The sequence below is a fragment of the Charadrius vociferus genome, unplaced genomic scaffold (genome assembly GCF_000708025.1).
Source record: "Charadrius vociferus isolate BGI_N301 unplaced genomic scaffold, ASM70802v2 scaffold45, whole genome shotgun sequence".
Lineage (NCBI taxonomy): Eukaryota > Metazoa > Chordata > Aves > Charadriiformes > Charadriidae > Charadrius > Charadrius vociferus.
Window position 1 is genome coordinate 11,294 of NW_009648712.1, and position 15,634 is coordinate 26,927.

The 15,634-nt window shown below is 40.2% G+C and overlaps 1 protein-coding gene across 1 annotated transcript in view; it reads left to right on the plus strand.

Moving 5' to 3' along the window:
- Positions 1-9,985: 9,985 nt before the first annotated feature.
- The window catches only part of MYOM1 (myomesin 1), a 75,526-nt gene continuing 69,877 nt past the window's right edge, over positions 9,986-15,634 (plus strand). The window contains exons 1-2 of the mRNA XM_009886641.1: positions 9,986-10,285; positions 15,023-15,027. Coding sequence (XP_009884943.1) covers positions 9,986-10,285; positions 15,023-15,027 — 305 coding nt within the window. The remainder of the gene's footprint in view (positions 10,286-15,022; positions 15,028-15,634) is intronic.

Here is a 15,634-nt window from a genome sequence, read left to right on the forward strand (position 1 = left end):
AAAAAACTGTTCAATTAATTTGATTAACTGTCTAAATATTTGTTAAAAGTCCGAGTGGGTTTGGCAGTTGTCTCAAAATCATTTGGTGATGCAACTTATGCTGTTGATGTTTGAGCTACTTCATTTAAAGCTAAATCATACATGGCAAACAATCATCTGAATTATCTCTGACTTGTGCCTTCACCTGTCAGATCCTCCTAATTGCAGTTACTTCTTTTCTTGAGTGTATGTCCCTCTCTTCTTCAAGTACTAAACTCCAGTCTATTTTCCCCTCTTTCTCTTCACCAGGTCTTTTTGCATTATGTCCTCAACTTCTGAAAGAGTTTTTCATTCATAATTGATTTTGATGTTTTAAAGTTGATGGCTCTGTCTTGCAGGGAGTATTGAACAAAACAATAAATTTGTAAATTTCTGATGAAAATTTGCCTTGAAACTTTGTTCAGCTTTACATTGGAAATAATTTCCAAGTGTGACATCTAAAAACATTTTTTGTTTTTCTATTAAGACATTGCCACTGTCCTTTCCTTTAATTGAAGCATTTGATTGGTTCAAAAGTATTTCATCAATCGATGCGAGGACAAGGAAACTGAAAGTTATTATTGCCTACTGGGTGGTAAATTTGTGTTGGCTGTGCCTGAATGATTGTGGTAATAATTATTGTGATACCTGAGGCAATTGCTTCATATTATTGCAGTAGTGGCTTAAATCTGTGTGAGATGATATCTACAGTTTGTTTTCTTTGTAATGAAATAGTGCAGTTGTTAAACAGACTTTTCGATAATGGGACAGGGGAAGGCAATCAGTACAAAGTCACTGTTTAAGTGTCTGGGCACCCTGGGGGCTATAGGGGCTGCCCATGGGGTCCCATCAGGGCAGGTCCTGGCAGCCAGGACTTGTCCCACCACCCCAGCCAGGAGCAGGGCAGGCGAGGGGCACCAGGGCAGCCCCAGCCCTGGGCAACAGGCACTTCTGTTTGGCCAATATCCTGGCCAAACTACTTAATTCATATTTTGAAGTATGTTATCTGCTTCTAAAAGCTGCGTAACTAAACAGCAAGAGCAGAAATATTACACCTCAGCCAAGCTGTCTGGGTCTGGGTTATCTGCGGTTGGAGCGGCTCTCTGGTCCTTCAGCAGTGGTGTGTCAAGGTGCTTTGGGCAGTCTTTCCAAGATGCAAAACTAAATAAAGTGAGGGTAACAGAAATTATTCATCATTGTGGGAATAAAGGTATTGAAGGATCTGTGGTGTTTAGGAAAGACTGACAGTATGAGCCATTTAACAACCATCTGTTTCAATATGTAATTTAAAATGACAGGAGATACTATGCATTGAAAAAGCATGTAAGTGCCAAAGGCACTTAAAGAAATTATAAGAATTTTCTGCTCTAGGAGTCTGCTACAGGCTCTTGGGGTGAGGTTTTAATATGAAAAGAAACCTTTAAAATGTTAGGAAGGAAATAAATGCTGCCAGCAACTGACTTGTTATGGGACACTTCCAGTTCCAGAGAGACACCGTGGAATAAACATTACTAACAATGGTAAGGCAAATATTTCTGTATAATGAAAAATGGATCTAGGAACCAACAGTCAATAGCTTGAAAGGTTTTTGGAAAAATTTTGCTTTGAAACAAGTTTTGAAGGAAAAGTTATCAAAGATTTGGAGGGAAATGTAAATCTGTGCTCACTAAGAATAAATCATGTAGCCCGTCTAGAGCAAGAAGAACAAAATCAGGAAGAACATATCAAGTAACCTATTTTTTTTAATAACCCAATTAATCATTTTCCAAACAATAGAAATGCAATTGATTGAGTCCATCTGGATTTGATATCCTACCTCCTGGAAAACTGCTAGTTAAAATGGAGAACATACACAAGAGGTGTAGGGCAGCCAAACCCTGCACTAGCCCAATGGCTCGACAAGCAACACCAGGTTTTGTTGAGAAGGGAAGAATTGCAGGAGAGATTTTTAGTAGCAAAGGAACAGTCTTGGGAGCAATATTTAATGTTTTTGCTGGTGTTCATGTTATCAAAAAATAGGAAGGTGATAATGTAACTCGCTGATTATATAACGTTGAGGGGCATCTGCCCTGCAAAGGACTAGAATATATAGAGGAGCAAGGCTTAGAGTAATAGAGACGAAAATCAGTAGTACAAAGTGAAAGGTGATGAGATGTAAGATGTCACTAGATTCCCTCAGCTGGAAGTGACAGAGGACTAAAGAGATCTGAAGACATTCATCAGCCAGGATGACTGTAAGCTGCCAATGTAACGTATGTATGAAAAAGGCCGATGCAATTCTGAAGTTTATCAGTTGAGCATTTTTTCCAGCAGAGACAGAAATGTGTCACAGTATGAGGGTAACGGTTTCTAATGAAACTTCCTCTGGAGTACTCCGTATGGTTCAGGCCACTCATGATGCAGAAAACTTCAAGTAGGACCAGGTACAGGTGGGCTTTGCTAAACTGATGAAAAAAAAATGATTTTCCATCATTGCCTGTCAGCAGGCAGAAGGAGGGACCACAGACTGGTCTCTCCTGTCCATGCCTCGCCAGTGAGGAAACTGGGACCAGAGATGGAGCTGAGCAGCCATCCTGACCGGAGACCTCCGTACATGGAGGAGTCAGTGATCCACACAAAGTTAAGCTGAGCACGCCCCGGCCTGTGCTGTGCCGTGCCAGGCTGTGCTGCGCTGCTGGTGCGGCGTGGCCTTCAGGCTGCGTTGTGCTGCGCACAGCCCGTGGCTGCAGGTTTAACTTTGCCAACTAATTGCACGGAGGAGCCTGCGGGCAGCTCCCACTCCCTACCAGTAATTACACCACCTGCGTGGCTTTGCCCGTAATCCAACTATGCAGCGAGAAGTTCTCTTGTCAACATCCTTTCTGTTTGACAGTAGAAATGATAAATGGACTTGTTTTCTTGTAAGAAAATCCTATAATAACTCAACTGACTGAAAGAGGGGATACTCTTCTCCTGACGGGGTCTGCGTGGTGTGCTGCATATGGGTTGGAGTCCTGTTTGATCCTACGCTGCTTGGGGTTCACAGCGTATAAGGGCATGTAAGACTATCTATACTATTTTCTTCTTATAGTGTTAGCACTAATACATTATGTTTTGACTACAGACTCACAGAGTCTGAGTGCCTTTCTTACCGGGATAAAAAAGGACCAGCACCTCCAGATGCAAAACAAGCAGTAACCTTCAGCACTCCTAGTGAAAAACTTGCACCAGCATTGATTCATTTCATACCTAATTTATTTCCCCATACTTTTGCATGCTAAAATAAAAACTGAGAAATACCTTTCTTATTTAACCTTTGTTTTCATGTGGAGCAACAACAGGAGGGTTAGAATTACGGACTTGCATTGGAGGAAATGGCAACATCCTCCTCTTTATCCAACTCAGCCTCCACGTCGGTGAGGAGAAACTCCCTGATCAGAGCTACAGGAAACTTTGAATGTAATTTCTATCCATATCAAGGAGAAAGTGGTATTGCACTTGACCTTCCAGGTGTGAGGCCAAACTCTCAAGCTGCAGTAGGCTGCTCCTGGTCCCTTCTGTTACCAGTCTGACTCCATGTGAAATACATCCACCGAGAGTGATGCTGAAAATAAATAGAAACAGAGATTGACTCTACCCTGAGATTAACACCTTCTGATGGATGAAGGTAAGGGAACACAGATCTCCCTTGTCTTCAGTGGGTTCTTAAGACATCTAGTTAGGGTATAATGGAGAATAGCACATCTTCCCAAAGTTTTTTGGGTTTTTTTTCTGGAGAAAAACATCTTCTTTGGGAATCCATTCAGAAAATTGGACCGAAGTTTGAAAATAAATTCCAGAAAACAACCCACATACTCAAAAACTCTGTCCTACAAAAGTGTTTTGCTAGTTTTATTTAGGGCTCTACTCTAGTGAGAGACATGGACTTGGATGCTGTGGAATTTGACTAATACCCACAACTACACGATACTGTAGCTCTAAAAAATTCAATGGACAAACAGTCTGAAAAGCTATTTTTTCCACTGTGTCAGGTTCTAAATTAATCTTCCAGCTTTCCCATTCAGGAAAATAAACTGGTTTCTGACACTATGTCATTTTAATTAGCAGAAGACAGAACTAACATTTCCAAAGAGTCTCTCTCCTAGGACCAATGTGACTAAACACATGTGGATACACAGTGCCACAGGGATTCTGAGACTCACAGAGCTCCAAGTGGTTTGAAACATGTATTTTGATATTCAAATAGGACTTAAGTAGTTTAAAATTAGCTGTGGATATTACCTCATTTTAAAGCCAGATAAAAGTGTGTAAATTTAAGTGCCAAAATAATGAAAGAACCCAAAAGATTTTGCTGTCACACTCTATCTTAATTTTATTTACTGAATAAACAAAGGCAGCACAGAGTTTGAAAACTGTATTGGACTTGGTAGTGCCATTATATCTGGAAAAACACTGAAAATGTTGTTTAGATTTTTATATCCCACCTGTGATCTATACAAATTTTATTGCAATGAGAGCAGAGAAACAAGATGTTTAATTGTTTTCATTTCTCTGCATCTCTCTGAATTTTTAAAAAGCAATTTGCATGTCATTAAGTCTTTTAAGATGTCAGTGCAAATAACCTACAGTGAAGGAGTGGATCAGGACTCTGTAATAGAATCCATCCACTGAAGCCCCTACCTTCTCTAATTAAAAACGTATGTTGTAGCCCAGATTCTATAGCTCAGCAGCACTGCCATTGCCACAGAATTTTTTGGGGAAGAAAAGGTTATATTAGGTTTCCCATTTTTCATTCTGCTGTTGCAGGTTTGGACGGTTTCCTCAGCCAAGATACAGTTTATATGACTGTACAACTTTTTGCTCACCGTACGTTCTGTGCTCAGGAGCAAAGACCAAAAGCCCACATGGTTACTGTAGCTGAACAGCTGCCAGAGTTGGAGATGAAGAGGCATGTGAACACACTCCATGGTGTAGCATCAGGAAGGAGGTAGTGGCTCCCCAGGGAACAAGTGGGGAGAATGAAGAGATTTCAGGTGGAATCAAGGCAGAGGAGATGAGGAAACTGACAAACCATTGCACAGAAAAGCCTGGGACCCGCTGCCCCCGCCAGACCTTCTGCTGGTGGTTCTACCTACAAGGAGGAAGGCCTCAGCAGATAAGGAGGATCTGAAAAGTTCTCAGTTGTGTCACATGGTGGGTGTGGTGGAACTGAGTGGGTTAATGTCTCTGTCAATAAAATCATAGAATCATAGAATGGTTTAGGTTGGAAGGGACCTTGAAGATCATCAAGTTCCAACCCCCCTGTCATGGGCAGGAACACCTCCCACTAGAGCAGGTTGCTCAAAGCCCCATCTAGCTTGGCCTTCGTGGACTAATCACTTACATTGAAAGTTAAATGTACAGTGTAGAGCAAAATCTTTAGTATTCAGTCACACATGTCTGTGCCAAAATGCTGTGGCCAAAATGCAAGAAGACAAGGCCATTTAATTATGCCTAGAGGTAATACTGTTTAATTTAGAAGCAAAAAGTTGGATCTTAGAGCTGCATTGTTTATACCTACTTAAATACATGAGGTCATGTTCATAATTTAGTATTTTATATTAAATAAGATGATAGAAAAGTAACACTTTGTCCACAGAACAAAGAAAGTACAGTTTTGTTGAATTGTGATGCCTTGTATTGATTTATATAGTTTTGCTGCTAACTCCTAATCTAGATTGTCTCTCATTAAGCTGAAATACCAACATTGCATGCACTGTGGCTTAGCATTAAAAAACAAGAGAAAGGAACCCATAAAATATTCACATTCTTGTACCATGGCAAAGGTCAATACAGGGACTGATCTTTCCTTCTTTCTGTTTCACGACACAATAATTTTTTTTCCTCTCCTAAATCTGATTCAACTAAGGAAAAAAATCCTAGAAGTAATTTTGAATTGGAATGCTGATCTTATATGGAATTTAGTGAAGATACTTAAAAGGGAGGACTCTCGGTTTGAAGCTGCTGTCATCGTGTCTTTGCACAGAGATAGCACAGGGTATCAGTATCTGTCTCTGTCTCTCTCCCTCTTCGATGCTATATTTATCACCCCCCCAGCCATAAAAGGTCTGGACTGGGGCTCTGACATTCCACTGACTGCAGGCATTATTTTTGTTCTGGACCTTGAAGTCCAGTCCTTACCCCTCGTCCTGACTACCTCTTTCTTTGCTGGCTTCATCGTTGCTGTATTTTTCTGCTATTCATCCACTTGAGAGCTATTCCATTTTCTGCCATTCATTTGGGCCCTGGTAAGTGTTCCTTTATGACAGAAGATTTTATGTGTTCAATTATTTTTAATCTGCATCTGTAATGCCGAGCTGATAGTAGCTCCCTTTATTCTTCTCAGCTCAGCAGTTATTTGAGGGACTTGTGGACATGAACTGAAGGCATCTGAGGATTCAGCTGTGAAACAAAGCAAAGCAATTCAAGGGTTCACTTATTATCAACTCAACTATCCTTGCATATTGTCACAGTACTCTCAAATGAAGCGTGGGTTACTGGGATACAGGAGGAATTTGTCATGTAACCTCCCTTGGGCTTAGGAATAATCTAAATATTTTCTAGTTGCATAGAGTTCTTTGTGATTTGTAAAGCCATTGACTGAGTTGAAGGAAATGTTACCTTTTTTTTTTTTTCTGCTTATAAGTGTTTCTGTTTTTTATCTGTTTCACTGTTTGATGAGGTAGATCTTTAAAGAATTACACAGACTGGTAAACAGCGCGAGAGGTAATGCTAATAAAATCACTTCCTTTAACATGTAGCGACAACCTATGGGCAAGTACAAAACTGTCTGTCTGCTCAGTAGTCATTATGAAAATTCAGTTCAACAGCTGCTAACATATAGCTCCAAAACCTGCATATTCATCAAACTATGGCTACTAATATTTTTCGGCTCAGCTCTACAGTTATGAAATGCTACACAGATCTGAAGAGGCAGTATTGCCCTCACGCTAAAAGGGATACAAACTAAGTAGGTGCAGGTAGCATGGATTTTATAAAACTTAAGAGACGGGAGTCAATCCGATAATCAGACAGCGCTCCAAATAGGAGCAAAATCCCTACAAGGGTTTGAGTTTGTCGTCATCTCTGATAGCATCAGACTGCTATATCTGATCAGACTAGTGTAACTAACTGATCCTGACCTGTGAGCAATGCTTGATGTTTCAGAGGAAATATAAAACATAACTCATAGTGCAATAAAATACCTATAAAAGGAGTTTCCTCTTATACGACGTGAGTCAGAGTTGGCCCTTGATTCGAATCAGGAGAGCTGACTTTGTGCTCGGCTCCTGCCTTACTGCCCGAGTTCTTACTGCTGTCATAGACAACTCCTCTTACTCCTGAGGACAGTGAGGTCCAGACCTTTTATGTTTGGAAGAAAAAGGTTGCTTTCATACATTTTCAACATGCTGACTTTAAGGCCGCTGCTTGTTCTTTTGCTCTGGTAAGATGTAAATGAAATGCCTCATTTAACTCCTCCTTAGTGGGCAACACACGCAGCGCTTTATGCTTTTGGATCACCTTCCTTCCCTTGAAGCCTGGAAGGCTGTGGGAATCCCTGAGCAACAGGAGGGAATAGCTGATAGCTTTGTGGCTGTTGTATCCATGATGAAGCCAGCCAACGCTGCAGATAAAGCTGGTGGAGACGGAGGGAGACAACTGTAGTACTCTGCAGGAGGAAAACAGGATGTTCTCATGTTCTTTCCCTTTCGGTGTGCAAGACAATACTCATCTGTGCGCCTTAACTTTGCTCAGCAGAGGCCACAATGGCTCATGAACCCTAAACCTAGCTCTGCGGAGCTGGGAGAGAAAGCAAGGAAGGAAAATGGAGAAGGAATCTTCTGAAACTGGGGATATTAAGAGGAACTACGTGCTACCAGAAGCTAACAAAGTGAAATAAATAACAACACAAATTATTGATAGGTATTAGAAAGAAGGATACTAGACAGAATAATTACGTTCTTTAGACTGAGATGAAAAAAATAGCCAGCAGGAGAAATAAGGGAATTAAAAAGGAACGACAGTTTTTTCCAAAGAGAACAATGGGCTAACACTCGTTCCTATTCCTCCCCCTTCCTCAGATAAAAATAAAGTAAATGCATAAACTGGTCTCCTTGAAGTCACAGTTTCACTGTGGTCAGGATATCAGCAATTTCTTTTACATACTTAAAGACTCCTGAATGACTTTCTTACTTGTTGACTTTCTGCAAATAAATGATCTGTTCTGTTATCACACAAAGAGCAATTCCCTTGAGGGAGTCCTGGAATATAAGAAAGTTGAAACATTGAGGGTTTTTTTTTATAATTTGCCTGAGTCGGGGTGAGTACTTGAGCAGGTAACAAATAGAATAGTTTGCAATTTATTGACTCACTATCAGAGCCAATCACTAAAGAATAACCAAGGACTGAAATCGAGGAAGCATAAAGACCAGGGAAAAAATAGCTTTATTTTCATGAAATCATGATTTTGCTCCACCTCTGTAAGTGAATTTTGTTTTAAAGCATCAGGTCATTGTTCATTATCGTGAACACAACCAGAAGCAGAATGTTTCCTATTGTTGTGAAAAAAACGATGACAAACACCTCTCACTATTGCTTTTGGATCTTCTTTAAATTCTTCTTATCATTTCCCCACTGAAGCTCATTTCTATTTGTAATCATGTACCGTTTCAGGAACAACCTTAGCCGTGTTGTAAGACTGATCACCAGTAATAAGAGAGAGAAAGGTTATCACAGGGATTGGTAGAGGCAAGCTTGCATGTCAAAGAAGAAAAAGCCAGTTTTAACAACAGCAAAATAAAACAATAACAAAATAAAGACTGAATTGCCAGCTTAAAAAAATCCAAGGGAAATCCTTTCTGCGCTCAACCCTCATCCCACTTTGAGAGGGGAACTACCTCTCGCCTGATCAAATTTCCTACTACGAGCAACTGCAAGACAATCTACTGATGACTGTGCAAGTAAAACTTAGATGGGGCTATTGTCTGGAGGAAGTTTCTTGATGATCTTGAACATGACATTGTAGGCTAAAAAAAAGGGTCATTTGGACTGAGGAGCATGATATTATTTTACTCATTGCATACAGACTGTATCCCTGATTAAACTGTAAAAGTATGATAAGCCATTTTAAATAGATATCTGCTATCACATACAAAATAATCAGGGCAATGCATGTTTACAGAGAAAGTGCCATCCTTCTCAATCTTAATGTTTTTAATTCACTGTTAAAATATTAAAAGGAATATGAAATTGAATCTGAAAATTGGATTACAAAAATGAATGAAATATTAATTTATATATTTTTATTTCAGCTTATATAGCCTTGTTGGAATTGCTCATGCCTTTTTAAATAATTTATTACTTTATTCTCTCTTTTGTAATTTAAGAAAAACATTTACAGTATCTCTGAAGAAGGTGAGCATATAAAATTTAATTAGTTCACTGTAATGAGTGGAGAAGTTGAGCACACAAAACATGAATAGTTTGCAGTAACAGGGACACCAACTACAAATGAGTAGACACAATAGTGCAAGGTTTTCCTGTCATGATGAACAACATGTAAGCATCTTGAAACTTAAATATGAACCTATCTAAAACACATCATGAAAGTCTAAAACACATAATAAAAAGATAACCCTAAATTCATTGCATTTGATTTTTGAAGTTTTAAGTTCTGTGTTAGTTTGTATTAAATTGTGTATTATTTGTATGATGTCACAGAAGTTTCTTTGACAATCGCTCTTATGTTTGATCTGCTCTTTTTCAGATACTGTCCTGTCTATTTACATTCATAAACGTGCAGTAAAAAACCAAAATTAGAATAAATCCATGATGTCTTTACCCTTCTACCAAAGACACCATGATCATTATGACCGTGCATACCGCCATAAAGCACTGCAGTCCACTGTAAGTCAGTACCAAAAGGAAACAAAGAGCAAATCTGCTGTCTATGCTCAAGGATCTACAGCTTACGCTAGGGGCTCTGCAGCCTATCGCCATGCATCTGCAGCAAACCTCAGCCTTGACTCATCAGCAGCCTACAGTCATGCCTCTGCAGCCTATGACCTTGAGTCGGCAGCCTACAGCTATGGATCTACAGCCTATGATCACTCTGCTGCACAAAGTAAAAGGTCTGCTGCCTACAGTCTTGAGTCTGAATCCCTCAGCAAAAGCTCAGCTGCCTACAGCCATGGGTCTGAATCAATCAACAAGCTGGCTGCAGCCTACAGGCTGGGAGCTGAAGCATACAGTCTTGGGTAAGCAAATCTCTCTTTGAAACAATATTCTGAAACAAAAATGTCCGACCACCTCCCATTGAAATCAATGGCAAAACTCTCCTCCTCTTCCACAGAAGTCAGGTCTGTAACTTGGTGTTAATGTATTTTCCAGGTTTGGTGTTTTCCTTTGGCTTTGGCAATGGGAAGGACTGTGGTCAGCTTAGTTTGTTGGACTACTTCATGTGTGATGGTTGGATTGGCATAAGAAGACCATTGTCAATGCTGATGTGGCTGATGATGACATATTCATGCTCCAAACTGGTTAGGCATGAGCCACCTCTCCTTCCAAATTGTTTAGCCATGTTAGTACAGCTGAATTTAATATGCAGTGTTGAGACAGCTTTTGGCTTGAGGCTGGCTCTTATCTGGCCAAGTTGAAGCAGTAAAAGAACTTAGAGCTGTTCACGCAAGTTTGAGCTGACATGTCCATATATGATTAAACAATTCTTCTTTGGCCTAATAGTTTCACTTTTTTGCTAAGTGATCTAAGACATTGAAATTTTCACGCTGTATATTGGATGAGGCATACTATTTCCAAAGCAGGAATACCCTGAAGTGTTCATCTTGCATTAGAAGAGCAGCTATGCTTAGCTGCCATGTTTTGTGTTTAATTAAGATAATAAATATTGCTCAAGCAATTACATTAGCAGAATATTTCAGATATCATAGCCTCACATTAGTTGTATGTGTCTCAGAGATTTACAGAAATTAGGGGAGTATTAAAGTAAGATTAGAGCAGCTGTTAGCAATAGGGGAAATGATCAACAAATTGTAGCCCAAAATATCTTCTCACTGTTATATTAATATAAAATTTATAGTACTATTAGCAGAACTGATCAAGACTTGTCCATCAGAAAATTTAAATTTTGAAAACTGACTATCCTCCAAGGATTGTAGATAAAGATAGAATTTTTGCCAAAACCACTGAGGGAAAGACTACTTGAACCGCAGTTAACAGTACCTTGTGATTACAACCTTCACTTGGCTTTCAGGAAGTTTGGGTAAAGTCTGTTTGCCAGGGTCTGTTTAGGAATTAGAGCCTCAGATGAATGACTTGACTACTTGACTGTCTTGGGCTGGGTAATATCCAGTCTTTGCTGTTGAAACAATTTCACTTGTGCAAATAATTAATCACTGAGCGGAGCAGCAAGAAGCTAATTTATAATCTGTTGATGAAGAGAAGCAAACCGGAGATGCTGGGACTGAGGGTTATGTTTCCAGAGAGAGTTGGGTAGGGGAAGATATTCCGATTTCTGAAGTGATACAGCTGTGCCTATGTTGCTCAACCCTAACCCAAATCCTCCTTCTTCTCACAGAAAACATTCCCAGAAGAAATGGGAACATTACTTGACGTTGCAAAAAATTATTGTAAAAACACCTGCTTCCGAGTCCCAGTTACAAACACTTCAGTGACTCTGGTTTGTCAGATGAGTTTCTTCTGAAACTTGCGTATTCCCAACAAGAAGAATTCTAATGTCACCAAAGTGACGTTAAAGGAAATGGAGTTGCTTAATTGGGAGAGAACTTAAAACATCTCCAGGTTTCCAGGTTTTGTTTGAGATAAGAGCTTTTGTTTTAAAAGAGTATATTTGGTGATACTTCCAAGCTACTCCATAGTACAAAAGTTGCCAACAGACTGATATACTATCCTGGTAATCAGAGATAAGAATGTTTCAGCTGTAACTTCTTATTTTCTGTGATCCTGTCCTTGTGTTGGAGGTCTGAGAAACTCAGTGCTGCTATGTAAGACTGGGACTTGGGAGATTAGAGTTACGTGATTTAAATTGCTCTTGCACAAAACTTAATTAACACATGAGAGAATACAGTTTTGAAAGATAATCTCAATATTTAACCTAATTTTATGGTAAATATGGTGTCTATGTTGGTATTTACTTGGTTTTTGCAGTGCATTTTGCTGCAATTTGCAAGAGGTAAAATAGAATAAATAATGCAACTGTATGGTTAAATGTAGTGCCAATTTAAAGTAATTCTTTTCAAGTTTGTACTATCTTCCTCAGATAGCCCAAAACACTTCAAAGGATAATGCGGAGACAAAAAGCGTTACTAAAGTAAGTTGGGCAAATCAGAGAGACTTTCTGATTTCTTCCTTATGAAAGGGATGGTGTAGCAAAAAAAAAAAAAAAGAAAAGAAAAAGAAAAAAAGAATCTTCAAACACTTTCAATTTTCAAAAAAAGGCCTCTGAATGGAAATGTTATATCTAAATGACCTACTACAGGGGTGGTGGTTGCTTGACACCTGAATGGACACATGAATTCAAATCCAGATAAAATTCTTCAGCTAACGATTGTTGCATATCACTGGATTTTAGCATCAAATATACATTTATGTATAATGAATATAGTTTTGTGAATAAACCCCATTAAGCCCAACAGGAAAAGAATCCTATTCAAATACTTCGCTTTTATTCAGGTCACTTCTTATTTTTATCTAAAGTAGCTTCTGCTAACCTTTATCATACTTGAAAAATTTGTCTCATCCTTTTTTGTAGCCACCTTAGAGAAGAGAGTGCTCATAAAGCGACAGTGTTGACATGCAGTTAGTGCTATGTGAGGAATTTATCATGGCCAAACAGTGGAGAAGGACTAGGGACTAGGTAACCTGCAAGACCTTGACCTGAACCCAATTCTCTGCTGTTGAAGCCTTGCTTGAGTGGAGAACACACCCGGAGCATGGACATAGACAGCTTGAAGGAGATGCCGTTTGCTATTCATGAGGACAAAAAAGGTTGCTTTTGCAAGTGGGCTGTCCCCTCCTCACATTTCAAGTCTTCTTCACACCATGACAGCTTGAAGAAGTAAAAGAAGAGAAATGAAAACTGGCAAAACCAAGAGCAAAGGCGGAAGTTTGCAGCTTTGCTGGTCACAGTTCGCCAAAGCTGCAAAACCCTGGGCTCCTATAAGAAGGCGGGTCTCACTGTGTAAAGGTTGCCACTTCACATCTAGCCCTCTCTACCAGCTTACAGGGCACCTCTCGCTGAATGCTGCTTCTTTGGTCTCCGCAGAGCCAGGAGGAGCGGGGTGTGCTGCTTCCCCGAGGAGTGGGCCAGGTCTGTACAGGCAACAGGTAGCAGCTCTCTCTCAAAAGCCATTGTTATGGCTACCCGTCCTCCTCCCTGTCCCATCCTTGGGGACTGCTGACGTGGGTAGGTTGGCTTCTGTAGGAGAACCTTCTTCCCATGGCACTGCTCCATCCTCCGGGTGCTTCTGAGAAGCTTTGAGTCAGGTCTGCCAAAGCTGCTTATAGCACTACAGGCCTGTCAAACGGCACTGCTGGATTAAACCCACTTACCTCTTTTTTTGGAAGCTCAGTCATTTGTCTTTGCTCAAACTTTCACTGCTTTTCCATGTGTTGTTTTCCTGGCCGGCAGCACCAGCTAATCCCATTGTGTCACAGACTGGTTATTGGCCACCAACTGGGCCAGAGACTTGCTTAGGGAGAAAACACGAGTTGTTGGTGTGGTTCAGGCATTTGCATATATTTTTCAGGTCAGGAGAAATAGCAAAGAAGGCATGGCATAATTCAGGTGAACCAAGCAAACAGAGGAGAGATGCCTTCCTAACTTGCAGTTAATTGGGCTGCTAGACAGTAAGAGTGAATGCTGTTCTGAGCAATATTGTAATGAGGATCCAGACAGAGCTGAGTAAACACACTTTAAGAAACATGAGAAGACTGTGATCTTGAGATCCCTACTGGCACAGCTCATCCGTTAGTTTATTATAGGTGAGGGTTAAGAAGGTGGTGTCCAAACGTCATAGCCAAGCATGGAAATTGTTTTAATAAGACCTGCTATGTGGAAACAATTCCCCTTTAAAAAAATTTGTTGTGGAAGCTGTGTTAGGGAACAGCATGATTATTGCCAGCAATATTGCCTGGGCCTGTGACAAATCTGTCAGCAACTTAAAATGAATATAGCCACCTGAGAGAACTTCTCATCTTTAGAGGCTGGCTTTATAGAGACCTCTTGTGAAAATCCTTTTTCTTTTTTTCCTCTTCTGTAACCGGGTTTGCCAATCCACTCTCTCCTCTTCACTGCGAGTAAATTCAAACATTGCATCTTCGGAAAGAAGCAGCAGCTGGAAAGAGGGCCTGGGAAATGCCTCTTGGCTAATGGAGCTCCTGCAGCAGGTACAGCTGTTACAGCTATTGTGTTTATTAAACGCATCCCTGACTGCTGATAGGAATAAAGTGAGAGAGAAATGTAACAAAAGCATTCTAAGGACAAGATACCTGATTTTCCAGAGGTATAAATGAGCTTACAGGTGCCTTTTCATGCAGGGGTGGAATATCTAAGGAATAGGGTGTTGCAGTCCATACAACACATTTCTATACCTACTGGGCGCAGGCTCTCGTTGTGTGAGGTGGGAAACCTGTCCCCACAGGCACAGAAACACGGGCGGTGCCAACATACTGAAGTATATTTATATCTGAGAATAAGACATCAAAACAAATCCTCTGGTTGGGAGTTTCAGAGGCCCCGCACAGTATTGTTTTATTTAGTTCCTTTGCTGGGTGATAGGGAAAAGCCAACAGTGTCTATCTGCTTTTTACATGTCTACAGGACAATACCTGTGCCTTTAGCATTTACAGTCACCCAACTCCTGAGTCAATGACTCTACTGAGAAACTAAGAAAATGCTGGCATTGATACTTCAATATGCTGAAAACTGTCAAGAAATGAGGACACTAAGCTTGGGTCACCAACCTTGATAAGGCAGTACAGATAATATCTGACCTGGAAAAAAACATACATATGCTAGCTGGGCATATCAAATGAGGCTGAAAGCTGTTAAAAGGTCATGGTACTGTTCCTCCCTGTGAAACCAGAGAGCACTGATACCCTGCTCTTTCTCCTCTGGGGAGATTCTGTTCCACATATCAGGTAAAAGGTTGGAACATTTTAAAATAAAGGGCAAGATTTTAGAATCTGGATCAAAAAAGCGGAACCCTCCTTTGGGCTACCTAAATAATGGTTGTAGGCAGGGTTTGTTTTTTGTGTTGCACAGGAAGAAATAGAATAACAAAAGAGGAAAACAGGGAAATAAACATCATGATGGAAGTAGTGACCAATTTGTTTTCCCATGCAAAGATCTCAATTTGAATATACATTTCTACTAGCCTTCATATCGCTGTTTCTGAAGAAAAGCAAACCACAGGAGGATTTGGAAAAGAGAAACATTTTCTACTGCGTCAAACTTACTCATCTCAGCTCTTCGTTTATGCAGTGCAATTAAAAAAAAATTTGGAGTTACTCTGGATACCTTTCTGAAAACAACAGCTGGATGCTCTGATGTGGTCATGAG